The sequence below is a fragment of the Anguilla anguilla genome, chromosome 17 (genome assembly GCF_013347855.1).
Source record: "Anguilla anguilla isolate fAngAng1 chromosome 17, fAngAng1.pri, whole genome shotgun sequence".
Classification (NCBI taxonomy): domain Eukaryota; kingdom Metazoa; phylum Chordata; class Actinopteri; order Anguilliformes; family Anguillidae; genus Anguilla; species Anguilla anguilla.
The window spans coordinates 20433178-20460099 of NC_049217.1; the positions used below are offsets into that span (position 1 = coordinate 20433178).

A 26922-nucleotide genomic window follows, 5' to 3' on the forward strand; every position below is an offset into this window, starting at 1 on the left:
TATACCAGGGCCATCAACAATTTAAAACCCATTTCAAATAGCCTTTATACATCTGCCATCAAGTTACAAACCAAAACACACAGTACACTAGAAGTGAAAATGTTTTATTCAGACATTTAAAATTTTTTTTTTTTTTTTTAAACACTAAATAAATGGGGAGCTAATTAAATGGCTAAATGTATTTGAGATGAACAGATGAGAAAATAAATGTGCATTCTGGGAAAATATTTTTTGCATTTCCACTGCCCTTCCCATCTTGTTTCCACATCAGCGCAGGTTTAAAGGACGTCTGAAGCATGACATACAGGGTCAGTGTGAGAATGATTAAACTGAAAATAAGGGCGTAATGTGCCCGAGCACCTTCATCAGTAAACTCTGAGGGAGGGGATGTGTTCCTGTGTCTGTCTAAAGCAGCAGAACGGCAGACTAAACGTTGTGCGGTCTTGCACACCAATAGACACACACACCTCCTGGACAGGAAGGGAAGGCCAGCAGCTAGTATCTTCATACTGTGGGAGGAGGAGAGAAGGAGGAGGAGAGAGGAAGGAAGGAGAAGAGGGTTAGACTGCATAGCGGAGAGGACGACTGACGAGACAAACATTAATTTTGTATTCCAAACATCCTGCAAATAAACACAATGAGTGTGAGCGAATGAGATCATAACAGAATACAACTTCATTTATCCTTATCCTGCATGAAATTCCTTTGCTGTGGGTAAATAAAGTAAAAATCTATAATGAAATGTAATGATTAGAACGTCAGACCAGAGCTCAAAGCCCTGCAGGACTGAAGTGCTGTGAAACGGAGGCTAAACTAAAAGCTCTGACGTGCTGAGCAGAGATGTTTCTGAGCAGCAGTCAGACAAGGGAGCGCATCCACCAACAGCCCAGCTTTAGCTCCCCCCGTAAGCTTGAGCGAGTTTGAGATCCCTGCTGTACAGGGACCATTAAAAATAGAAGGAAGAAATATGTCTTCTGTTTCTCCATTAGTGAAACGCGTCTGCGTGAGGGCAATTATATAATTATTACTTGTCTTATTGTTGCGCATAAGGAGGGCTTTTGTGCCGCTGTGGAATGCGGTGCGCTTGGCATTTTTCAGTAAAAGGGCAGTTTTCTCGAACCCATGCCAAGTCGGGGTGGAGGGTGAGATCACGGCTGGAGATGCCCACTCGCTGGAGTCGTGGCGCGGCGGACTTTCCCTCCCTCTCCCGGGGAACACCAGCAGGGGCGTTTTTGGGGCGGGGGGGGGGGGGGGGGGGGGGGGGGTTGGGAGTGGGCGGGGGGACGAGGGGATCAAGGCCTGGGCTAAGATGAGGGTAAGGTAACACTGCACAGCGACTATCTGTGGATCATTTCCATATGACATTAGCTCATTTGCCACCAAATTTATAGATTGGGGGAGAGGGGCAAAGAGGGCTGTATCCATTACCTGGATTTTTAATCTTTCAAGTTGCCAACTTTTAATTTTTTTATTAGTCCCAATCATTCACATTCCATGGCATTTTAGATACATTTCCTCATAAGCTGAATACTGTTCTTGCATACCTGTATGAAGAACTAGACACAACCGGTAAGATAAGTGACCCAAGATAACAAAAAAACACACATTCACTCCAGTACTCCAGGAAATGAATTTCCCACCTTTATCATAGATGCGTATTTTCACAGTTCTATTGTGTTGTCATGCCCAAACGCTGCTTTAAAATGTATGGCTATCAGCACTATGGTCTGGTCCCGAATCCTGAGAATCGCATCAGGGAGTGTTTGTGCTGAGAAAATTACCTCTGTCACACCGCGTGAGAGTGACCCCCTCTGGTTGACTGGGTAATTGCAGCCTGTCTGGGTAGACCGCACATGAAGTGTAATCCTATCAGCCCCAGGCCAGGAGGGCTACAGTGCCCGCTGGCTTTGAAGTCTCCTTACCATTCACAGCCAATACAGGCCTTGGAAAGCACCACTTAAGTGCTGAAACACCCAAAAAAACCAGCATACACCTACGTTCCAACTCTGGAGATGTGCACTCCTGTGAAAAAGCAACAGCTGCACGGTTTAGCCTGTTGACTGCAGGGCGTTACAGTCATATGTAAATGATTCCACAAGCGAAACATATAAATAAAAGAAGCCAGCGGTAAACCTGTGTTTAAAAAAGAACATTTTTCTTTTGTAAACAAGATAGTGAAAAAATGTCCTATATGCAACAAAGCAATAACTCAGCCTCTCAAAGAACCACAAGGAGAGCGGAAATAAGGAAGGAAAACGTATGTGTGCATATATGAAACTCCATTAAGAGAGAGACGCGTGGAACCACAGAGGAGAAAAGGGCGGAATGCTGAATAATGTACCGCCTCTTCAGGATTCTAGGCCTCTCACACCAGGAAAATGCAAAGAGGATGGCAAAAAGATCCACGGTCACACTGAATGCGATTGCGCAATTACACCAAATGACATCATTACTAGAGCTATGCCCCCGCTCCCCTGTGTCCACCCACGCCATCCCGTTTCTCTCTCTCTCTCTCCATCTCCCTCCGCCTCTCCCTCAGTCCCTCCCGTCTCTCGGTCACAGATTCTCGTTGTGGTAGCCAGGCGACAGGCGGAAAGCCCAGCCCCGTCGTTTCCAGTCGCGTGTAAACGCGCTCACGTCCGACCGCACTAACGGAGCCCGCTCTCCGCCGCATCGCCGCTCTCCGCCGCATCGATCCCACTCGCCACCGCATCTCTCACCGCAAGGGACACGGCATCAGACCAGAGCCTGGAGCCGTGCGCTCCAGCACAAACCGGAACGTGTCAATACTGCCGCAGCGAAAGAGGAATGGGAAAGTTCTGATGTCAATCATAATAACATTTTAGTGAATCCAGTTGCAACAAGTCCATATGGAATAATCGCATTTTGCGATTTAGGTAATTTTTTTTATACTCCCCCCGCTTTATATATCTGCTAAATGACTAAATTGCAATGTAAGGTAATATTACGATTATTGCTGGGGTATAACTGCTTTATTAAACCTTCACTAAAGATACAGTATATGACACAGGTAATTCCCCAAGGGCCACAGTAACAGCTGGCTCATATTCCAAACGGTTCCCCTACAAATGCGGCAACACCATGATTCTCTGAACAGAGCAGGGACCTGACTCCACCTTATAATATAATGACAGCGTGTTCCAGTGTGGGACCAACAGGGGTTTCTAATCCTCTCCACGGCGTTTACACTCTGCGGCTGATGTGAAGGTGTATGGAGTATATGCTGAACAAGGGCGTGGAATGTGAGGAGGTTATACTTTCACAGTAATCACCCATGGGGCATATTATGTCTGCCAAACTGTCTTGAAGTGTGATGATGATGATTGACAGGGAGCGCTGAATTGTTTTAAACATACATTTTCAGCTACTGAGATGAGCAAGTAACATTACTTTTAATGCAGTAAGAGTTTTTTTTTTTTTTTAAAGCCCATTGTGGTTAGACACAAATGTCACCTGAAATTTCCCCAGACAGGTATTACGAGTTTCCCTCCCTTAGTCACAGCTCATACAGCACATCTCACATAATGCAGGCAGATGATCAATAGCCCCATTTTACATGTGTTATCATAGCCTCTCTGATAACACATGCCTTAACTGCCCCGCACAGCAAACGGTAACATGTAAGGTGGACTGAGGCATCTGACAGGAACGTAATTAATAGGCTAATGCGTCACAGAAGGGGAATTTGATTCCAGAAAGCGCTAATTTATTCACACAGGTTACTAACAAAACAGACACTTATGCAAAGGTGCTAGTGTGGTGCTGTGATACAAGGAAGAGTTTTGTTACCTTAAGACTGGGACAGCGGTTTGGGTAACTACCAGCTCATCTGCAATAATGGAGAGACAGTGGGGGTATTAAACAAGCACAAAAATGACGAGATTCTAGAGCTTAAACAATCATTTGAAGCCTTGTGATAATTTTTAGTTCGAGAAGACTAGACAGTGTCACCAAGAGTTAGAATTTGGTAACTGCAACGATGTGCTGAGAAAACATCCAATACATTTCCCCCGTGAACGCTCATTTAGGTTCAGCTTACCTTTCTCTGGACTGGCGTAAATTGCCTGCTTTATATATTGAGCTAATATAATGCTATTGATGTTATTGCATGCATTTAACTTAAATGTGTGGGGGTTTTGAATAACGAGAGTGAAACAAAAGAAGTATGGAAAGTGGGACTTCCCTGACTGTTTCTACTCAAATGTGTGTTTTCGACGTTTAAATGTCATATCGAAAAGTTCACATGGCATTCGCTATTTGAATGTTCAGAACTTTAAGAGCCATAAAAACTGACTAGCGAATGTCTTGCGTCACAGGTGTGTTGCACATTATTTGAAGAATAAAGAGTCGTCTTCCCGTTCACCTGTGCATTGGAGTTACTTGATTCAACCAAACTTTCCATAAAGGGGAAGGTATAGTTGGGCCTTGCTTCTCCTACTGCAAATGAGTCGCCACAGCTACCTAGCGAAGAATATTCAGCTATATAGCCTATAATTAAACGGGTTACAATGCAAGCTTACCTGAAAAGCGGAAAAAGTGCTGCGTCGGCTCATAACTCTTCTTCTTTAATCTCTAGCCATCTATTAGGCACAACAACTTACATATGAATCCTTCTGTTCAATCAACATCTCTGCCAGGTCTTTAAAATCTTTTTTTTTTGTAGCCTACCTTTCAATTAGAGTTGAGATGTTTTGAAACGCGCGTGCAATCGGAAAATGTGGAGGGGGCAGGATTTTACGTCCAATGAGATCCCTGTAGGCAAAACCAGGCGGCACTGTTACATCCAATCAGATTTTTTAGATGCCCACCCAGTTTGTCTCACAAAGCCTCTAGCGGTCAAAAATATAGGAAATGTAGCTGCAGGAGTGGTCTCCCTCTGCAGATCATGTGTTGGTTTGACAGCTAGGCCGCCATAAACTCTCAGTGCAGCTTCTCTCACAGTTGTCAGTGTCATGCTATGAGTGAGATGGCCAAAGAGCAATAAGGATCCCACTGCCTGTAGAGTCACAATACTCTAGACATGATTGGCTTATGCTTATCTTGGTTGATTTTCGAGTGCCTGTGGTTGCAGGTCTTTTGAGTGTCAATCTGCTGACTTGATTGATCTTTTTTCACTGCATGCATTAAAAACCAGTGCTACCTGCCAGCTATTGGCTATGCTTGATAGCGTGTGATGAATTCATTACTGTATTATTAATATAAACTGACCATGACAAGGTACCTGGCCCATTAGAAATAGGCCTTGTGCTTTGTGTAGTGATATCATGAAGAAAAAAGGTCTGAAATGATGCAAAATGTCCACAGATGAAAAGCAGATGGGATTTTTTTTTTTAATTTTAAATGCAAGGAATAATTTGTGTGGTAAAACAATAGCTGAAAACAAATTCATAGTGCAGAACACATTTTAACAGAGAATATTATTGTGCTTCTAGCTTATTTACAGAAATATGACTAAATAAATTCAAATTTATTTTCCATTTAAATGTTTAAAGAGCATTCAATTAACATTTCCTAACATCAATGTAAAAGTTGATATATAAACCTTTCTTAACACTTTATAAGCCTGCATTTAAGCATTAAGTATGTTCATGACTCCTTATATTTTGCTCCATAAAGAGGGTTTAGCTGTGTTTCACATCAGTGTGTAGATATAGTCTTATTTGCTGCTGAGTGAATATCTTTAGGTTAACAATTTAGTCTTTATAGTCACTGCCACCTTGTAATTATTTTTTTCCTTAGCAGATTCAATTGTCACGTAAAAATATTCACTTCTCACACAAAAGCAATGCTTTTATTCGCTGTGTGTGTCCGTCTGCGCAACTGCTTGGGGAAGCGCTCGTCCCTCTGCCCCTGCAGGTGCACGCGGGTGCACAAAATGGGAGGCTGGGCTGCAGTAAGGCTGCGTCCTCGGGGCTGCCTGCACGGTGAGCCGGACGCAGTCGATGTGGCGGAGCTCCACCCCGAAGAGGCCGAACAGCACGAAGAACACCATGGCGATCACCCACTCGCAGATGGCCGCGGACGAGCGGTGGTCCTTGATGTTCTGCACAATCGCTGGGAGGAGAGGGGGGGGGGGGGGTCAAGGAACACAAACAGGCACCACAGTACGAGAGGAAACTGGCCCCACAAGACCATATCCACTTAACCAGTAGCCTGTGAGGTGTGACAGTTTCTACTGTACAGATACTGCATTCTGTGAGTGTACACGTGCACATGCATGTTGCATACATACAGTATGTGTGTGTGTGTGAGTGTGAGTGTGAGTGTGTGTGTACGTGTGTGTGTGTGTGTGTGTGTGTGTGTGCATGCAGATGCATATGTACATGTCTGTGTTCGTGAGTGTGTGTAAGCATGTGTGCGTTGGGGAGGGGGGGGGGGGGGGCGGGTTCATTAATAAACATTACCATTATTCTCAGCTGTGACATATTGTCCTTTGAACAAAAAGTCAGTGTTACTTTTATCCAACTCACATGCATCATTACACTGTAAAATGTTCAGTTCTTAATTCATCTCTAAGAGTCTGCATGAGTCTAACTGGGATCAAATACTGTACACCTTATCACAGTTGATTTAACACAGTTGATTTGATATCTTACTGTGCACCAGTTCCCACTTCTACAAAAAGTCCACAAAAAGTAGCTTATAAAACCATAGAAAATGCAGAACTTTCCTAAATTCTCCACTCAAGAGTCCAGGACAATTCCCCATCGCTATCTATCAGCCCTCAGTCTGGAGTTTCCTTTTTCTTTCTCACTTCTCTGCACTTATGGTTTCTGCTTTTCTCCTGTAGTTCAGTGTATGTGCAGAGTGTGTGCATGTGTGTGTGTGTGTCTCTGTGTGTGTATCTGTGTGTGTGTGTGTGTGTGTGTCTGTGTGCGTGTCTGTGTTCTTGAGAATGTGAATGTGAGAGAGCTTTTGTGTGGTTACAGTAGCAAGCCCAAGTTCATTCACATTTAGAGAGAAGGAGGGGGAGAGCGGAGGGAGGGAGAGTCTGGACTGAAGGATACCGACGGGGATGAGGGCGGTGCAGATGCTGCAGAGGACGATGCGGACCGGGCCCACCCTGTGATGGTCTTGGCATGGCTTCGCCTTGTAGGTAAGCCAGACATGAAGCCAGAAAAAGGTCACACCCCCAATGAAGGCCAGAAATGCTCCGAAATGGTGGGCCCTCAACAGCACAGTTTTCTGAGAGAGAGAGAGAGAGAGAGAGAGAGAGAGAGGGAGAGGGAGAGAGAGAGAGAGAGAGAGAGAGAGAGAGAGAGAGAGAGAGAGAGAGAGAGAGAGAGAGAGAGAGAGAGAGAGAGAGAGAGAGAGAGAGAGAGAGAGAGAGAGAGAGAGAGAGAGAGAGAGAGAGAGAGAGAGAGAGAGAGAGAGAGAGAGAGAGAGAGAGAGAGAGAGAGAGAGAGAGAGAGCATATTTTAATTTAGCATGTTCCTTTGCTAAATCTTATGCTTCAGTAATATTGACAATTTTCTGTGACTATTTCATCAGTATTATTTTTGCCTAGTATGACTAATGGAGCATCGCGTAGTTCTGGCAGGCCACAAGAGTCAAGCGCTCCGGCTGAATCAGCTGATGGCTCAGCTGAGTGATGTTCGCCTATCACAGTACATTCACTAACAGGGCGGTCTACTTAAACAGCCTCCCTCTACTCATTCGGCTGCTCCTCCTGCATGCAAGCGCTGCACGTTGCTTCGTAAATCCCGTCCACCACCCCAGCTCCATCCCCATGCGTCAAGAATTTGCATTTCTCCATTCCTATGTGTTAAGAATTTGTATTGCTCCATCCCTATGTGTTAAGAAATTGCATTGCTCCATTCCTATGTGTTCACAATTTGTATTGCTCCATCCCTATGTGTTAAGAATTTGTATTGCTCCATCCCTATGTGTTAAGAAATTGCATTGCTCCATTCCTATGTGTTAAGAAATTGCATTGCTCCATTCCTATGTGTTCACAATTTGTATTGCTCCATCCCTATGTGTTAAGAATTTGTATTGCTCCATCCCTATGTGTTAAGAAATTGCATTGCTCCATTCCTATGTGTTAACAATTTTGTATTGCTCCATCCCTATGTGTTAAGAAATTGCATTGCTCCATCCCTATGTGTTAAGAACTTGCTTTGCTGCTGGATATGTTCTGTGTGTACCCCTCTAGGGGGGTTTGGCTGCTGGCCTCCCGGCCTTATCCACGCGGGCTGCGTGGCTGGCGGGAGAGTGTAAAACCTTATAAATGCTTTTGAAAAAATATACCATATAATGGGGATACCCTTGATCCTGGGTGGTGGTCCCTGAATCAGAAAAAGTTGAAAACCCCTGACCATTCATCACAGGGCACACACACCATTCACTCACACACTCATACCTATGGACAATTTATAGTCTCCAATTAACCTAAACTGCATGTGTTTGGACTGTGGGAGGAAACCGGAGTACCTGGAGGAAACCCACACGGACACGGGGAGAACACGTACCCTCCACACAGAAAGGCATTAAAAGCAGGTTAGGCTGCGACAGGAGAAGACTGCACCTGGAAGTTTCCGGTGACAGAGATGCCCAGAGCTGAGATGAAGCCCAGAACCAAGCTGGCGGTGTTGACCTTGCTGTTCAGTCCAAAGTCTCTGATCTGCTGGAATCTCAACACCGCAACCCATATCCCTGAGAGAGAGAGAGAGAGAGAGAGAGAGAGGAACCGCATCACCACAAACAGACTGACAAGCTGCTCTTGGAACGTGAGGGCAAATGTATATGAAGAACAAATACAACTCACCCAGAAAGGCACATATGTTGAGATGCTGAGAAAAGACACAGCTCTGAGGGTTGTAGGTGCCGCAATCACTGGGGGGGGGGTAAAGACAGAATAATGGAAAGAGGAGACCAAAAATTCAACTGATACAAAACAACAAAAGTGTACATGATGTCTAAATAAAATCTGAGAATCTGCATTTGCTGTGTGCCCCTTTTCGTGAGATCCTGAATACAGGATATGATTCATAAAATCATCATAACCCTCAATCACGCCTGCTTCTCTGGTCCTAGCTCTGTGCCGTGTCCATGACTACACAGGTGAAAGGTGATTAAGCAAAACAACAGCATACCTGATATAAGGAACTCCATTTGTTAGATTAACTGTTCCATTTATTACAGCCACAGCACACCTGTATTGGGAAAAAAGACTAACATGAGTTTTTCAACAGGCCACACAAACTCACAAACTCACTCAGGTGCACACACACACACACAAACTCACTCAGGTGCACACACACACACACACACAAACTCACTCAGGTGCACACACACACACACAAACTCACTCAGGTGCACACACACACAAACTCACTCAGGTGCACACACACACACACACACACAAACTCACTCAGGTGCACACACACACACACACACAAACTCACTCAGGTGCACACACACACACACACACAAACTCACTCAGGTGCACACACACACACACACACACACACAAACTCACTCAGGTGCACACACACACAAACTCACTCAGGTGCATACACACACACACACACACAAACTCACTCAGGTGCACACACACAAACTCACTCAGGTGCACACACACACACACACAAACTCACTCAGGTGCACACAGACACACATACATTACTTACATAAACATAAGCGCTCCTGCACACACAACCCAGCCACATGTATTTAGGCAATGCATGTTTCAGAGAGAGAGAGAGATAATATTTTATTATGCTCCATTGCAAATTATTATGCTCCGGAAGTATTTGCTCTGCTGTAGTTCATGTTAATACAGAATCTCGAAAACAAGCCAAAGGGAATATGCTATACACACTGAGTGGACACACCCAGGTAACATTCCCACAACACTTCAGCAGCGTTTGTTTAACAATATGTCACCACATTGCCACGGAAACATCATTTTTAGCAGGCTGTTAGGGGGGATTATATTTGTGAGTGACTGTGAGAAAACTGCTATAGATTTTCTGTACTCACACTCCCCATATCCCCGCAGCACCCCCAATGGCCAGGATGATCGGAAGCAGTGCCCATGCCCACATTGCTGACCAATCAGATCACCTGTGAAACATTCACATGAAAGTCTCCCAATTCAAAGTAATCTCAGTTAACTCCTCAAGATAAATGTAAAGTTACATCAGTGTGATGTACACACTTAGCGTCAAACAACACATGAACACAAGCAAACATAATTGTAAGAACATCACCATTCATCTTGTCTGCTGCTACAGAATTGTTCATAGATTAACACAAAGCTCTCGAGTTAGCATGGTTATTTATTACATGCTTTGCTGTTGCAACCATAAACACTTTCCCCAGTTTTTGCCCTTCCGTTCCAACGCCTTAAGTGAAAATAATGTTTCAGGATAGAATATTAAAGACCAGAAAGGAAGAGTGCTGAGATGGACAGAAGGACATCAGTAGAAAAACTGACAGAAAAATGAGATGAACGCTTGGAAAGGTGCAATAAGTAAAAAAGAAAAAAAAAAGAAAAACAGACTTTGAAAGCAGGCCAATTAAAAAACAATGAGAGAAATAAAACCAGGCTGACTTAAACGTGAGTATGGAGTGGCAGAAATAGAACAGATGGCCTAACAGAAGAGAATCCTTTCTGGGGAAAAGAGCATGAGCTGGGTAACGAAACATGCCAGAGACATTCTCTGGCATTAGGAATCTACCAGCTACGCACTACATGGTGTAGTGGTTGCAGATACTGGTCCTGGAGAGCCAAATGCTCTGCCGATGTTCATTTTCAGCCTAAAATGAAACAGTTCTGACCCCAGAAACCAGGTGAAGTGAGCCAACTGTTTGACTTGACTGATTTGGTTACACAATTCAATGTAGTGCTGAGTGCCACAATGGCAGCAGACCCGACAGCTCTCCGAGACCAGGGTTGGATGTCCTTGGCAGATGCAGGAAGACATTTTTTTGTGGGCCACAACTCTGGTCACCCAACATCATCATTTAAGATTTATAAACAAAAAAATGCCAGTTTCGTTCTAAAATCAAAGCTGAAAAAGGCAGAGGAACAAGTACATTGAGAGAGAGAGAGCGAGAGAACGAGAGCGAGAGATTGAAAATGAGGCAAAAAGATGATATTGAAATTAAGATACTCACAGACAGCTCCGCGCATGCAGTGAGTAACCAACCTCAGACATCCTCTTAAACTCCCCCACATCCTCATATTGAAAAACACTCCGCCTCCTTTAGCTGATATTACCGTAGTAATGACTATAGGCTGCCGACTCCTGACTGCTTTGTTTTTGCCTAGATCAGTGTGAAAGGTGCCCTTTGGCCTGCGTGTGGCGCTTGGAGTTATAAAGAGCCTGGCATGCTATTACATTTGTCAGTCATGCAGTGTTTTAACTTTGAACCGTCTCCACCTTTAAGCACAAAACACCATAGGCCTTTGGAAAAAATATAGTGCCAAATAAATATATAAATATATATATATTTCAACAAATACAACAATGTTTAAATTCTGTATCTTGAATTGAGCATGTGTGTGGTGTCTTAGATACATTTTTTACGTTTTTGTCAGCTTGTTAGCTGAAGTCACTTGATTAATTCAAACGAGATTGAGTATTATACAGATTATTATACAGTTTGAAACACTAAACTTCTGCTATCGTTCCTACTTCACCATTGCGCTTTATGTTGTATTGTATTGCCTATATAGCGTTTCACTATGTGCATTTATTGTGCGTTCAGGCTGGACCTATGTAATTGTGCTGCAAATGCAATTACTGCCAGACTAGTGGCTACGACGTGTATCGATAAAAAGCATAACAAGCCTTTTCTATGCCTACTATAAACAAGGCCATGAATAGAAACCGCTACAGGTATGTTTTTTCATTCATAATAAGTCCTCCGGATAAAATAATCTGATAAATGAATGAAATGAATGAGGCCGTTATAACAGCCTTTCATTTAACCGTAGAAGTCCTGGGAACGACAACTCCTTATATCGCCTGCTTGAACAGCCTTACACTTAGCCTGATCTTCTTCTTGTGTTAGAAATTTCCGGACACTTTTGTATTAGCGGGACAAATTTGGCCCAGCAAGTTTTATGTTTCAAAGCACTCATTTAACAGCTAACTTATTCATTCAAAGCCACACCTACTCCCAAGACCGCATTCAGTTAACAATATACTACTCATTTTCAGTATTGTCAATCTTCACATGTTGTACTTGGTATGAAGAAGGCAAGAGATGAATACATGTTCTCTGGCCGTAAAAGACTTCTATTTATTTAACTGTTGTGTTAAAAATTTGTTAAAAATAAAAAAATACTGCAGCCTCTGAAAGGGATCAGGCTATCTACAGTGACTTCAAGTCATGAATTGAAAATACATGGAAAGTGCTCCACCCTTTTGTCCCAAACATATCTAATGGGAGCAAATTTGTCTTTCCTACAGAGAACAGGTCTTGTTGCACAATTGTTTAATATTTGTTGAGATGGCATGAAAGGTTTGCAATGACACAAGCACGGAAGATACCCTGGCAGGAGCCTCCTTACCGGATCTTTACACTCCAACAGGAAGCATCAGCCCAATGTAAGCACGTAGGTCTGTTTCATCCAACTCCTTCCAACTACTGCCAAACACTCGTCTTCCTTACATGTACGTCATTTTCTCAGTAGGGTGTGTGAAAAGCTCAAAAGAGGATTTTGTCTTGGACATAGATACTACATATCTGGTGAGCCCTAGATTCATTCTGACCATGTTGTTTAGACACTGCCTGGCAGCTCACAGGGGGTTGAGGACCATGATGTATTGCTATTTTTTGACATGAACATGTCATGGCTCCCATCTCATTGGGGACCCCCCTCCTTATCAAAGCTCTCACGGTCAGAATCCTACTCAACATCATCCTCCATTTCAGATGCTTCCTCCTAGATTTCACAGTCTCCTCCACTTCATTGTCATGATCAAAGAGGATCAAGAGCTTTGTGGGCAGTAAATCTTTTTCAGTTTGAAATACATAGACGGCGCTGCAGAATCAAACATAGAAAAGACCCCCAAACCCACTCCACCCCAACCGTAAAAAGTTGGGTCAGGGTGGAGTCCAGGCAGAATCTTGTTTGGGTCAAATTTGATCAACGGAACCCATAACTTTTTGCTGCTGCATGACATAACAGTAACATGGTGGTTGAACGTGACACTTCTCAGTTGTCTTTAGGCAACAACAAAACAAATGTGCATAATTTTTTTTAATTATTCAGTCATTTCAATGTACTTTAAAACATATTTTTCTAAGCCTAAATTTCCCACTATAAAAGTTCACCCGAACCGTCTGGGCGTGGTAATGAGAACTCTCAGTTAGCTATGATTGACAGACCGTGCCCCGTTACCATAGCTACCCCCATGATACGCGCTCTTTTTGGGAGACTTTTCACAAGCTAGCTAGCTTAGTAGTATATCAAGTATCGATAGATAGCTAAGGTAAGGACGTTGACTTATATCCAATTATAATTTTTGCTATCTAGCTTGCCAAGTTAAGATAAAAGCACAACTATTACGTCCTCATAAAAGCAAACTAGCTAGCTAACGTTATCGATAACATTGCCTTATGAAAGCAAACTACCTAGCTAGCTAACGTTAGCTAGCTAGCTAAATGAATATAACCAGAAATAATCTAATAGTCCTTAAAAGGCACTCTAATTTAAGTGAACCTAACGTTAGTCAAATATTTGCATTGTCTTGCCTGTAAGCCAGCGGCGCAAACTATGCGTGTCGAGTTATCCATGGGTTTACGGGGCGTGGAAAGGGGAGTGGTTACTGTGTTCGTGACGCACCAAGTTGACAACTTTCTCAACCGGTTGAAAATAGGACGATAAATTTAAAACGCATATTTCTCCAAAAATACAGAACAGACATATTGAATACTTTACTCATTGTGCTTCTTCAATGCCTCTTGTGCAAATAGCACATAAAACCGAGAAAGTGTGAAAATTACCATGGTACTCCTTTAACAACCAAGTTTCTTTGCCAAAACAAATTAGACCCATAACACCACACATGGAACAAAATTTGAGACTTTCAAAATTCAATAAAACGGTGAAACTTGATTCTGTATTGCTTACATTACTATTATTCTTAAGGATATCATGAAGCCTGGTCCTGGTAAAAACAAATTATATTTCTGACATATCTTAACTTGGACAAAATTTATCTAAAATGTCCCATATTTAAAATGGGACAAAACTGACCCTCACACAACAGGAAGGTTAAATCACTTGAGTTTTCATTTCTGATAGAAAGGTAATCTCTCCCCTGCTGTCAGATGGGGCGTTCTCTAGCAGAATTAGAGCAGCTCTGAGTGACGTACCCCGTGTATTGCGGCATCAGGTCCCAGCGTCTCACAGCCGAAGTCATGGTGGCTGATTTACAGCTCTTCACCAAAGTGATCTGTGCATGACAAACACAACCGCGGCGGCGGCGCTCGGCTAGCACAGTGTGCTAAACGGGGTGTCTCTCGGTTTAAAAAAAACTACAGGCAATAAATGAGGGCTGAAGGACCAATGATGCTTTTTTAATTTTTTATATAAATATACCAAAGTATTGGTATACCAGGGCCATCAACAATTTAAAACCCATTTCAAATAGCCTTTATACATCTGCCATCAAGTTACAAACCAAAACACACAGTACACTAGAAGTGAAAATTTTTTATTCAGGCATTTAAAAGATTTTTTTTTTTTTTTTTTTTTAAACACTAAATAAAATATTTTTTGCATTTCCACTGCCCTTCCCATCTTGTTTCCACATCAGCGCAGGTTTAAAGGACGTCTGAAGCAGGATATACAGGGTCAGTGTGAGAAGGATTAAACCGAAAATAAGGGCGTACTGTGCCCGAGCACCTTCATCAGTAAACTCTGAGGGAGGGGATGTGTTCCTGTGTCTGTCTAAAGCAGCAGAACGGCAGACTAAACGTCGTGCGGTCTTGCACACCAATAGACACACACACCTCCTGGACAGGAGGGAAGGCCAGCGGCTAGTATCTTCATACTGTGGGAGGAGGAGAGGAGGAGGAGGAGAGAGGAAGGAGAAGAGAGGGGGCAGAGGAGGGAAGGAGAAGAGGGTTAAGACTGCATAGCGGAGAGGACAACTGACGAGACAAACATTAATTTCGTATTCCAAACATCCTGCAAATAAACACAATGAGTGTGAGCGAATGAGATCATAACAGAATACAACTTCATTTATCCTTATCCTGCATGAAATTCCTTTGCTGTGGGTAAATAAAGTAAAAATCTATAATAAAATGTAATGATTAGAACGTCAGACCAGAGCTCAAAGCCCTGCAGGACTGAAGTGCTGTGAAACGGAGGCTAAACTAAAAGCTCTGACGTGCTGAGCAGAGATGTTTCTGAGCAGCAGTCAGACAAGGGAGCGCATCCACCAACAGCCCAGCTTTAGCTCCCCGCGTAAGCCAATCAGACGCCGCGCAACAAACCACATTTCAAACCCCGACCGGTTACGGCCGGAGGGAGCAGAGCATGTGCTCTTCTGGTGCCTTTAACACTTAAAGGGGAACGACACATAAAAATCAAGATATTCCAGCAGCAAATGATTACATTTCAGAAGCCCTTTCATATGGTATGCAAGGAATGTGCTCTATGACACAGAGCAATGCAAAGGACATTTCACGCTTAGCAAAATGTGTAGTCCAAATTTTGCAATGCGACGCAAACGTGTGGTGCAATTCCACACATTTCCATTAGAGGCACTAAATGTAAATACTGTTCAAAGAACTTCAAGCAAAACAATCATTTCAGGTGTAAACTGCTTTGAAAAAGGTACCATCTTTGCTTTTTTCCATTTGGTGGCGACTGAGGATGTGTAACAGCAAACATTCATCTACGGGAGCCATTTTGAAATTCTCTGCTCCAAGCCTATTTGTTCCTAGCGGATTAGCCGTGGCTGCCACCTTGTGGATCAGCAGTTTATTACCTCAGGTAGGAACAGAAGAGAGGCCAGTAAGCACAAATATGGTAAATAAGCAAAGAGCTTGCGTACATCCCAAATCAGCACTGGTGTTTGCATTCCTTGTGCAGAGTGTGTAAAAGGCCCTACACACACACACACACACACACACACACACACACACACAGTTAGTGCTTTACTACAGAGGTGAAGTACAGTGCTTCAACCAACTCTCACACAACGAGAAGCGGATTCATTTCGCAGCTTATCAGAGGAGGAAACGTCTTCGGATCCTTAAGCCGACAAAGGTAAGAAAGCACTAAGCTTGAGAGAAGAAAGGGTGCTAGAAGCCCAAATTACCGATGGAGGGCATGGAGGGAGCACGTGTCCCACGGTGGGACTGGGGTAAATTAAGAACGGTGGAAATGCTGAAGGACAGAAAAAGTCAGCCGCGTGCAGCATGCAAATGCCTCTGCTGTGCGCGCGGGAGAGCTTCAGTACGGCGTGTGCGCACGCGTGCAGTACCTGCGTCCGCCCGCACCCCCCCCGCCAGCTCGTCTGCCCGCCCGCCTCCGGGACTCTCCATCTGGCCGTCGGACACCGCGGTCGAGTCCGGGGAGGACCCGGTCACCATAGCGACAGTCGCTCGCGGCGACGGGCCGCACCTCAGGCCGGGCTGGACGCAGGAGTCAAAGTCCAAACCCGGGACGTCCTGATTGGCGAAAATGAGAGACACAGAGTCCCGGCGGTTAACAAAACGGTCACCCGGCACAGCAGCTATGGACACGATCAGAGTGACAGCGGCAGACCCCTGAGGCGCGGACAGACGGTGCTCACCGCCGTGTCGGACGTCTCCGCAGCTGGGCCCATCTGCACACGTGCGGCAGCTTGCGGGCTTCTGGGAGGGAAGGGGGGTAGACAGACGGAGGAGAACGAACAGACGCCCTTTTATACAGCCACATTAACAAGTACACCGCAAACAGTCATATGCTTCAACAGTTAACAGAAGGGAATGAAAATACTGATAAAATGTATAAAATAGCAACATTACACTAATGCTTAGGAACATACTCAACCCTTGGAAGACTTGAATCGTTGAAGGAACTCAAATGTTGTAAACACTATATGAGGAAAAATGTCAAAGGCGTACCTGTCGGTGACACAACCAGGCGTCTCCGAGCCCAGGGTTAGTGGGAGGGGCCTCGGGGTGAAAGGCGGGGACTGGCCCATGGGGGAGGAGTCGTCTGGGCTGAGTAGCAGCCCTCGAGTCGGGGTGTAGGGGTATGCAGAGGGGGAGAGGGTGAAATCTAACCCCTGCCACTGAGATGGGCTATAGGCTGATCTTTGGCAGGGCGAAGTGAATTCGCAGAGGTCCTCCACTGCCTCCACCTGCTGAGATGGAGAAAGTGCGACCAAGAGGGCAGGAGGGGAACCCCCCACTTCTGCAACAAGCTCCGATTGGCCACATGCGGCATCTGTCACCTCTAGAACGAGCATGGATTGGCTAGAAACATTCTCCGGGGTCAGGAGGGGCACTAAGTGCACTCCTCCAATCCCTGATTGGCAGTTGACTTCCTGAGGTCTGGGTGCAGACTGGCTGGGAGCTTCAGACTCCAGCTGTCTTGGAGGGCTGTCTAACCTAGCGTAATCATGATCTGACTGACATGCGTGGGTGGGATTTACAAGGCAGGGGGCGGGTTTTACAGAGCAGGCAGCAGGACTTACAGGGCAGAGGGCGTGGTTTGCAGGGCTTACAGGGTTTGCAGTAGGGCTTATAGGGCAGGGGGTGGGGCTTGCGGGGCAGGGAGTGAAGCTTTCAAGGCAAGGGGTGTGGTTTGCAGGGCTTATAGCAGGGCTTACAGGGCAGGGGGTGGAGTTCATAGGGCTTGCAGCAGGGCTCATAGGGCAGGGGGGAGGGCTTGCACCAGGGCAGGGGGTGGGGCTTGCAGAGCTTGCAGCAGGGCTTATAAGGCAGGGGGCGTGGTTTGCAGAGCTTGCAGCAGGGCTTACAGGGCAGGGGGTGGAGTTTATAGGGCTTGCAGCAGGGCTCATAGGGCAGGGGGGAGGGCTTGCACCAGGGCAGGGGGTGGGGCTTGCAGAGCTTGCAGCAGGGCTTATAAGGCAGGGGGCGGGGTTTGCAGCAAGGCTTATAGGGCAAGGGGTGGGGTTTGCAGCAGGGCTTACAGGGCAGGGGGTGGGGTCTGCAGGGCAGGGGGTGGGGCTTGCAGCAGGGCTTAAAGGGCAGGGGGTGGGGTCTGTGGGGCAGGGGGCGGGGTTTGCATCTGCATCAGGAGTTCCGGAACAATCCTCCCGTTCTGTGTTCTGCGTGCGTGTGGGAGGAGGAGAGGCAGGGGGTGCTGTGGAGCAGGGAGAGGGCTGGGGGCGGAGGGTGAGACACAGACTGCCAAACAGGTGGTAGGTGACCCCGGGAGCAGGGGACGGGCGGGACGCAGCAGGGTGCAGGCATCTCCTGGGTGTGCCGACTCTTGAGGGGGAGCAGGGGGAGGAACAGGGGGAGGGGGCCGTCCTGAGGAGGGATGTCCGTCTCATAGAACCTACCGGAGAAATCGGCGGGACAACAAAATAAGGTTCACGCACCCACGAGTTAAATAAAGTCATAATATGAGTCCATTCTCTGCTGAGCTTCACTATAGCCCAGAACAGGTAACAGAAGTGACACCAAACCCTAGAGGCCCTGCATCGGGCTAGACACCGAGCCCACCTGAACCTCAAGTCTTTATGACCCAACCCAACCCAGCCCAGCCAGACAAGCTCCAGCCAATTTTCAAGCCTCTGAACCCAACAGAGCCCGTTAAACCTTACATAAAGGTTTATCACTCCTGTGAGCTAGTTGAGCATAACAATACACCACAAATACTGGAAGCTGTGCGCCATAGTCATCAGTCGCTGTTAACAGCTGGCAGAAGTGTTGCTATGCTATTTGTAAACGTCCAGGCAGTGGGGCCGTACCCAAACCCAATGTCAAAGCACTAAAAAATAGCCCCAATATTGTGGCCAATCACAGCGTGCCATCGGGCCCTGTTGGGTTTGGGTCAGGATGCAGACCTCTACCAAACCCTCCCGTGATCAGGTCAGAAGGGCAGATGCCCATTACAGAACCGCTCCTTTTCAAAACCCCATCAGGCACATAATGTGGGACTTAACAGCACTAAACTAACCGGCCCTGCAGTTCGATGCCGTCCATGAGAGCCAGAATCAGAGTGTGGAGAGAGAGAGAGAGAGAGAGGGAGGGAGGGAGGGCACCCTTACCCGACACTTTGGCGGGACTCTCCACCTGGAAGAAGCCGCCGTGGAAGACCACGGTTTGGGCGTCGGCCGGAGGCTGGGGCGGGGGCGGGGCCTCCCCTGCGGGGCTCTCCGCCGCGCGCTGGGCCTCCGCCTCTCGCTTGGCTCTCATGGCGGCCTTCACGGCGGCCAGGCGGCTCTTGGCGGCCGCACTGGCCCCGCCTCCCCCTCCTGCGCTACCTGCTGCCGCCACGGGGGGCTTCTGCACGGGGGGGGGGGGGGGAGGGGGGAGGGAGAGAGAGAGAGAGAGAGAGAGAGAGAGAGAGAGAGAGAGAGAGAGAGAGAGAGAGAGAGAGAGAGAGAGAGAGAGGGAGAGGGAGAGGGAGAGAGAGAGAGAGAGAGAGAGAGAGAGAGAGAGAGAGAGAGAAACCGTTTCAGCACAAACTCAGCGAAACACATTTAAAAAGTACAAATCCAGAATGAGACGGGCAAGAACAGAATTCAGTTTTAAAATGAAAAAACAGAAAAAAACTATTCACACAAAAAGGTGTGTGGGCGTGTCCACCTTTGCTGTCCGTTTGATTCGGGGAAGGGGCTTGTGTTCCTCCTGCCAGCCCCTTGACTCCGCCTCTTTCAGCACACTGAACTTCCTGTTCACATCCTCCACCTGGGCGAGAGAGAGAGTGGCAAAAAGGGGCATTTACAGCTTATTCACAGCTGATCTGCTATGACACAGAAGACTGGTGGGGATGGAGCAGGTTACATCAGCGAGTCAAACGGCAGGCTCCGCCCACCTGGTAGAACACCATGTCCCAGAAGCCCTGCAGGTCGGTGCAGGTGGTGGTCTTCTCCCCCCTGCCCAAGGCGCAGTCGTCCACCAGGCCCTGGAACTGGCCGAAACGCTCCCTAATCAGCAGCCGGGCCTGTCCCACAGCGGTGCGCACCCTCTCTCTGACTGCAGCCGGAGAGAGCGGGGCGTGGGGCGTGAGGCGCGGCGTGTGCACGTACACGCGTGTGCGCGAGGAACGCAAGCCAGATGCGTGTCCCCCGACACAGTTCAGTATCGCACTTTCACAATCCTGCATAAAACGCTCACCACATCATCGGTACTGGAATTAAAGTGCGTAGCGGGATATTAAAGGTTATTACACACTGCGGTATACATTAAAAATGACTACATCCTAATTAGATTACATGCTGAGGGGTTCATGTTGAAGGAAACGGTCATAAGCTCATGTTTTGATCCGTTAGTTTTGATTTGTTAGGATCTCCATCATACCAGAGATTCACTTTCCTACCTACACACTCCTGTATCCAAGTAACCTGAGCGTTTATTCTCACCTCTGGCTAAAGCTAGGTGTATTGCGAGTGTGGTAACTGGCCCATAGGCGGAGTCACGATCATGTGACTGGCGACGGCCAGCAACCTGACGGGTGGTGACCTCACGGCAAGCCGGCGGCTGAAAGGAGCGTGGCGTCAGCGCAGCGGTGCATGCTGGGACGGGTTACTCACTCTCCTCGGGAATAGAGGGCTCCTCGACGCGGGGGTCCCACTGCTCGCACAGCCCCGTCAGTCTGCCCGCCTCGCTGGCCATCACTGCCCTGTGAGAGGCGGAGCCACAGGCGCTGTTACCCAGCTCTTATGAGTAAACACCCCCACCCCCTTATTACACTGCGACCCAGCACCCGGCCCCGCATGCCTTTCCTCACCTGAAATACGGGACGTCGTGCTGGGGCTCCTGGGAGTTTGAGGGAGACTGAGGGGCCGCAGGATTAGGAGGGGGAAGGGTGGTGGGAGAGGGGCACGAGTGCTCGGGGGCAGCGGGAGGGTCTGAGACCACCCCAGCGGGTGCGTCATCCCGGCTGAGGAAATGAAACAGACCGCACCGAATCAAACAGACAGCACCAAATGAAACAGACCGCACCAAATGAAACAGACCGCACCAAATGAAACAGACAGCACCAAATGAAACAGACAGCACCAAATGAAACAGACCGCACCAAATGAAACAGACAGCACCAAATGAAACAGACCGCACCAAATGAAACAGACCGCACCAAATGAAACAGACAGCACCAAATGAAACAGACAGCACCAAATGAAACAGACAGCACCAAATGAAACAGACAGCACCAAATGAAACAGACAGAACCGAATGAAACAGACCGCACCAAATGAAACAGACCGCACCAAATGAAACAGACCGCACCAAATGAAACAGACCGCACCAAATGAAACGGACAGCACCAAATGAAACGGACAGCACCAAATGAAACAGACAGCACCGAATGAAACAGACAGCACCAAATGAAACAGACAGCACCGAATGAAACAGACAGCACCAAATGAAACAGACCGCACCAAATGAAACAGACGGCACCAAATGAAACAGACGGCACCAAATGAAACAGACAGCACCAAATGAAACAGACAGAACCGAATGAAACAGACAGCACCGAATGAAACAGACCGCACAAGAGCAAGACTCCGCCCACCGCAGCCACAGTACAAGCTTCTCAGCTACAGGGCGAGAGAAAGGGCCCGAGAGCTGAGGAACATGGGAGGAGTGTTCAGAGAGGAGAGTATAGAGGACAGCTAGAGAGGCGACATGGCACCATGTTGAAGATGACAGACAGACAGAGACAGAAAGACAAAGAGAGACAGAGACCAAAACAAAGAGAGAGACAGACAGTAAGGGAGGGAGAGGGAGGGAGAGGGAGAGAGAGATAGAGAGGGAGAATAAGAGGGAGAGAGAGAGACTTGAGGGGAGCCGGTACCTGGGGCTGGGCGTGAGTAAAGCATCATTGGACGGGGTGTCCGTGGCGGCAGGCGGGAACAAACCGAGGCCAGCGGGGGGTTCAAACACAAACCCCTGGGGGGCAAAAGAGGAGGGGGTCCTCTCGTCCTCCACGGCGTCTCGCTGAAACGGTTCCTCTCCTCCTTCAGAAGGGCTCGCTGGGCTGAGAGGCGTGCATGTCTGCATCTCCACCTCCCTTCCCTCCACCGTCCCTCCTTCAGCGGCTGCAGGCTACAGCCGCAAAGCAAACTAAATGAACACACTCAGCGCTGTGCGCTAACACCTGGACATTAAAGGCACAATTCTGTCCCATTAACAACTGACTGAGGGTCTAAAATATTTTATGAAATATCCCCTTGTTCCCCCAGAGCCAAGCCTTATTAAGGAACATGCATGTATCCGTTTTTTCAGTTTTTTTCTCCCCCCATATTCAAAATTTACCAGCATGCATTAACCCCTGCTTCTGATGTTTCAGGAAATCCTTCTCTTCTTCCTGAATTAGATAATAGGACCAATTACAAGTATGATGCTGGGAGAGGAAAGAGAAAGGTTTCTTACCTTGTTCTCAGTTGCTTGCGAGAGTGGTTCTGCATTGCCTGTAAAGTAAAAAAAAATAATAATAATAATTTTAATCACCATAACATAAGCACATTTACAAAATAAGCTTCAATGATGGCTGACATCTGCTGGGAGAGCTACAGGCCAAGTAAAGTAGGCATACTTTAGCAGTCATTCTAAGTGAGAGGGAAAATATTCCACATGCTTCTGCTGCCCCCTGCTGGTAATGGCTGCCATGACAGTGGTGGCTTTTTTTTTTTGTACTTTCTGTGTTTAGGGCTGCTCTTCGGAGGCGCACAAACATGCTTAACAGGGAGACAGGGAGAGGATCACACGGTACAGCCTTTCATTGGATGTAAATATTACCATCTTTTTTTGCGCTTTTGCCCTTGGTACCTGGTGCAGTTTTCCCCTGGCCAGGGGCAGGGGCAGGGGCAGTTTGGGGTTTCTTGGCGGCTTTGGCTGCTTGAGCTCGTGCCGTCCTCTCAACTGCACGAAAGCGACAGACTCATTAAAATCCTTAAGCTACGGAGTCAGCTCCTTAATAAGGACAACACAATGGCACTGCCACGGTCCACTGACCCAACCTTACCTGGCGCAGTTCTGCATCCACCAGCAGGGGGCGCTGGCTGGGGTTTCAGGGCCACACGAGGCTTTACTGGCTTGACTGCAGGCTCCGCTTGAGGGAGAAAGAAAATAAAACGACATCAGCAGAGAAAATCTAACAAGACTACACATTTAAAATAAAAAAAAACGTGCGCACTGCATGCCAGATGCCATTTGTAAAGCAGAGATCACAACACAGAACCCCCATTATGCAAATATGACACATGCAAGTGAAGCCAATTTGCAGCATAAATGAAAAAGACTGGCGAGGTGAAAGGAACCAGGGCACAGAGGGAAAATGGAAGGTGCTCAAAATGCAAATAATAATCAAAATGGAAGGAGAAGCCTTTTCCTGAGTCATTACCTGTCACAACACGGTGAGTGGGACAAGGGGACATGCTGGAATGAATTTCTGGCTCTTACAAATAAAGAGATTCTTGTCTTGTTTCTTAAAAGGAATCTGTTCTTTAATGCAAATAAACCTGCTTTAGAGACCATAGATAACATGTCACAGGCATCAGAGTGCAGGCAGAGGTCAAGCCAGTACAGTCTATTGGAAGCTCCTGTGCTCCCTAAATGTGAATAAGTGCTTATTTCCAATCACAGGTGCTCCATATTGGGCAGAAGGGCAGAGAAGAACAGGCCTCTGGCCAGACAGCACACACATCCATGAGCCATGTTGGGAAAGTTGCAAGATAAGACAAAGGAGGTGAACATTTCAAACAGGCAGGGTTCGGCTGAAGGAATGCTATTAAAATTAACCAACCTTTCCTGTGCGCCGAAACATTCTCTTTCTGTGCAAGGGGCTGGAAGGACCAGTTCAGCGTGAGGTAGACAGGACACAAAAGAATTCATTTCACATGAAAAGGAATATCTGAAAGAGCAGACTTTTGAAATGCTAATCTGCTCGGAAACTTAACCAGCGAAAACCAAGTGCTTTGCCGAAACGGCATCTTTCAGATTTGGTGTACTTTCACAAATACTCATACATACTTATACAGGAGCATACGAAAAGGTGACATTTGTTTAAATAGATTTTTTATTTATTTATTTTTTTAAGACTAGACATTACTATGGCCATTCAGCAAAAATAGAACTGAATTGCTTTAGTGTGCATGTTAATTGTGTACCCTGCACTGGTACCTTCTGTGGGTGCTGCTGCTTCACAGACCATGTGACCTTGTTGGAGACGGCAGTCAATGACGCCTGATGTGAGGAGGAATAAAACAGATAACATTCCACTGATGCCAAGATTGCCTTTTAGAATTTAAACACTTGAAGGGGCTACAGAATCATCTTTTCCCCAAATTGTTATTTATTTTTAGAAAATGTACCTGGCTTCACTGTCATTAAAACAACTGGTCTTGGAACATTCAATTACATTTTTCAGCAATGTAGCTACATATTGGACATTTATGTTAACCTGTGCCCATCACCTGAAAGCAGGATCAAACAAGTTTTATAACCAGTTTAATGCCAGTCAAAAGATAAGCTTTATCTGGCAAACAAAAATGTTGCCATTCGGGCTATGGTTAAGTGTTTAAAGGCTACCCCATCTGGTTTAATAACCCTAGCATACGTTAATTACCCTAGCAGGGGGAGGCGGGGTCTCACCTTGGTCCTGGCTGGTGCCTGCGGGAGTGAGGCGAGGGGCTGAGGTTTGTACACGCCCACCTTAAAGACCCCGCCCTTCTTCTCCAGGGCCCTCCTCTCCTTCTCCTTCTGCAGCTCTTTGGCCTCCTTGTAACGAGCCAGCATCTTCTTCCTCTCCTCAACTGCCACACTAAGCTCTGATTGGTGGAGGATGAGACGGGGGGGGGGGGGCGGGGAGATTCAATCATCATGATCCACACATTTTCCTTCACCACCTATTCATGATGTTTCCACTACTTTTAAAGGGTCACACCTCCCAAACACAAGGACCCATAACCTGTCACAACTCAAAACCATGAACAAACTACTAACATAATCACCTGAATATACCTGAAAATTGCCTGGATCATTTTTAAGAATGTGGATTCGAAATTATGCATATTACTATCTAAAAAAAATTAATAACAATACTGAGGCACAGTTAAAAGCAGATTCTAGATAAAAGTCCACAATAATTTATTATGAGAAGTGGTCATCTTAATATTTTTTAAGATTGTGGAGGACGTCCAAAGGATTTTAAATGAGCACAGAAACCCTGAATTAGGATGTGTATAGAACAAAATGGTGAAAGGCCCCACCCTTGTGTTGGGGAGCAAATCTTTCACCCTGTAGAGGACCAAAATGAAAATAAACACACAAATATCTCACACCATCCCAACAACGCAGTAATACATGTGCTGGATGCCATTTCAAAGTTAATTTAACTCAAACACAAACTAGATTGCAGTCACTTAAGTAAGAAAGGGTAATAGGTTGAAAGGATCACTTTTGTCCTTGGCAGGCAGAGGTGCCCCGTTGTCTGCTTCCTCTAGCGGCCCCGCCACCAACACGTCCAGCTCTGGCAGCAGGTGCAGGCCTCGGTGGCGACTAACAGCCCGGTCGCGGTTCTCCTTCTGAGCTTGGGAGCGCCGTCGTGACATCTTAACGCGAAGCATGGCCACACTGCTGTCTCTCTGTGACATTTGGGCGAAGCGAGACGCCATCTCTCTAAGAGGGGAGGGGAGTCTTTCAAACAAGTATAAATACAGTGAAGGCTTATCTCATACGTTAACTATCATATCGGGACGGTTCCTTCAGAGATTAAAGTTAGAAACTATGAGGGGAGGACTGACTATGGATAATAATTAGCCTGTGTTTTTCCTATAAGGAGAACAGGGGGCAATCGGAGAGGCTGGTTAGTAGCTGCGATCATATTTCTATTTGAAAATCAGCGTACTTTCTGACAGGCAACAAAACCGGAGAGAGCATGGAGAGATTGTGAAATGGTAAATCTGACCAAAACAGATAAATGATTTCCAAGCACCAACAACTTAGCCTACTGATAAGAGTGTCACAACTTATGACACGACTTGTGTGCACATGCTTAGCCTCGTTAATGTAACGTTATTGTTTGTTAATGGGTAGCAAACGGGACAAGCGAGCTACAAAGTATCAAACTCCGCTGTGATGCTTATTAACTGCTCAGTTTGTCAACATGAGAAAATGCTAGCGTAACTTCCCAGCGGAATTTAATGTCGGTATCGCAAGTTAGTCAAATGTTTACAAGTGGAATACACAGACCTAGCCTACTCCCCTAATGTTAAACACCAGTGTTAGGATAGTTTAACTCGCAATGTATTAGTTTCATTCGGCCCTCGGTGCTCATTCCAAACAGCACATTTCCCCACAAGCTTAAGGCTAGCTCTAGGTTAACTTTAGTCGGACAATTTAACATGGAAACACCGTAACACGCTTAACCACCTGCGCTCCTCGAAATTTAATGTACATACATATGGCTACTTTAGTTACACGTTCAGTGTAGTGATAAAATATCGAAGTAGGTTATACCTACCGTTCTGCGTTAGTTAGTCAAGTTTTGTCGCAGCCCTTCAAGGTGAACGGCAAGAAGTGTGCTTGTTCTGACACGAACCTAAACACAAAGATGGCGGGTACAGTTTTGAACAATCCGCAGCTTTGTGCTGATTGGTCTTCATTTCAAATAAGCGAAAACGGGCGTTTGCAATTCGTTGGCTGAGAAAACATAACATACACTCACTGAACGACATACACTCATCGGCCAGAGCCGTACAGTTTAATAATGGCAATTATAAAACATGTCAACTGTTC

The 26922-nt window shown here is 46.3% G+C and overlaps 3 protein-coding genes across 7 annotated transcripts in view; all 3 read right to left on the minus strand.

Moving 5' to 3' along the window:
- The window catches only part of pdgfbb (platelet-derived growth factor beta polypeptide b), a 52714-nt gene extending 48044 nt beyond the window's left edge, over nt 1–4670 (minus strand). Inside the window, exons 1-2 of the mRNA XM_035398613.1 lie at nt 4542–4670; nt 3811–3850 (exon numbers count right to left, since the gene is read on the minus strand). The gene's annotated coding sequence lies outside the window, so the exon portion shown is untranslated. The remainder of the gene's footprint in view (nt 1–3810; nt 3851–4541) is intronic.
- On the minus strand, nt 89–26749 carry LOC118216950 (disks large-associated protein 5-like). 5 transcript variants are annotated; one of them, XM_035398608.1, is made up of 18 exons: nt 26648–26749; nt 25583–25803; nt 24778–24953; nt 24307–24369; nt 23930–23969; nt 23150–23236; nt 22924–23046; nt 22558–22595; nt 21980–22230; nt 20912–21064; nt 20715–20803; nt 19997–20157; nt 19768–19869; nt 19227–19464; nt 17107–18511; nt 16794–16854; nt 16482–16668; nt 89–509 (listed from the first exon to the last, which is right to left on the minus strand). In XM_035398608.1, exons 2-18 carry the CDS (start codon nt 25797–25799, stop codon nt 505–507), a joined length of 3396 nt encoding a protein of 1131 aa, XP_035254499.1. In that variant the 5' UTR covers nt 25800–25803; nt 26648–26749; the 3' UTR covers nt 89–504. The 5 variants fall into 5 exon arrangements, with proteins under 5 accessions (XP_035254499.1, XP_035254502.1, XP_035254501.1 ...); XM_035398611.1 differs by lacking the exon at nt 89–509 and adding an exon at nt 14758–15038 and having other exon boundaries at nt 25583–25769; XM_035398610.1 differs by lacking the exon at nt 89–509 and adding an exon at nt 14758–15038 and having other exon boundaries at nt 22954–23046.
- On the minus strand, nt 5208–11218 carry LOC118216954 (modulator of macroautophagy TMEM150B-like). Its single transcript, XM_035398617.1, has 7 exons — nt 11146–11218; nt 10006–10089; nt 9117–9176; nt 8789–8856; nt 8549–8676; nt 7029–7206; nt 5208–6075 (listed from the first exon to the last, which is right to left on the minus strand). Exons 2-7 carry the CDS (start codon nt 10068–10070, stop codon nt 5813–5815), a joined length of 762 nt encoding a protein of 253 aa, XP_035254508.1. The 5' UTR covers nt 10071–10089; nt 11146–11218; the 3' UTR covers nt 5208–5812.
- Nucleotides 26750–26922: the final 173 nt, after the last annotated feature.

What these genes read in the sequence shown, in the direction of transcription:
- LOC118216954 (XM_035398617.1), bottom strand. Translation starts at nt 10,070, where the DNA reads ATGTGGGCATGGGCACTGCTTCCGATCATCCTGGCCATTGGGGGTGCT. An exon ending in GCTGCGGGGATATGGGGAGT is followed by an intron (nt 9,177 to 10,005) that starts GTGAGTACAGAA and finishes TTCCCAATACAG; the next exon opens with GTGTGCTGTGGCTGTAATAA. An exon ending in CAACATATGTGCCTTTCTGG is followed by an intron (nt 8,677 to 8,788) that starts GTGAGTTGTATT and finishes TCTCTCTCTCAG; the next exon opens with GGATATGGGTTGCGGTGTTG.
- LOC118216950 (XM_035398608.1), bottom strand. Translation starts at nt 25,799, where the DNA reads ATGGCGTCTCGCTTCGCCCAAATGTCACAGAGAGACAGCAGTGTGGCC. An exon ending in TGGATGCAGAACTGCGCCAG is followed by an intron (nt 23,047 to 23,149) that starts GTAAGGTTGGGT and finishes GCTTTCGTGCAG; the next exon opens with TTGAGAGGACGGCACGAGCT. An exon ending in CAAAAGCGCAAAAAAAGATG is followed by an intron (nt 22,596 to 22,923) that starts GTAATATTTACA and finishes TTTACTTTACAG; the next exon opens with GCAATGCAGAACCACTCTCG.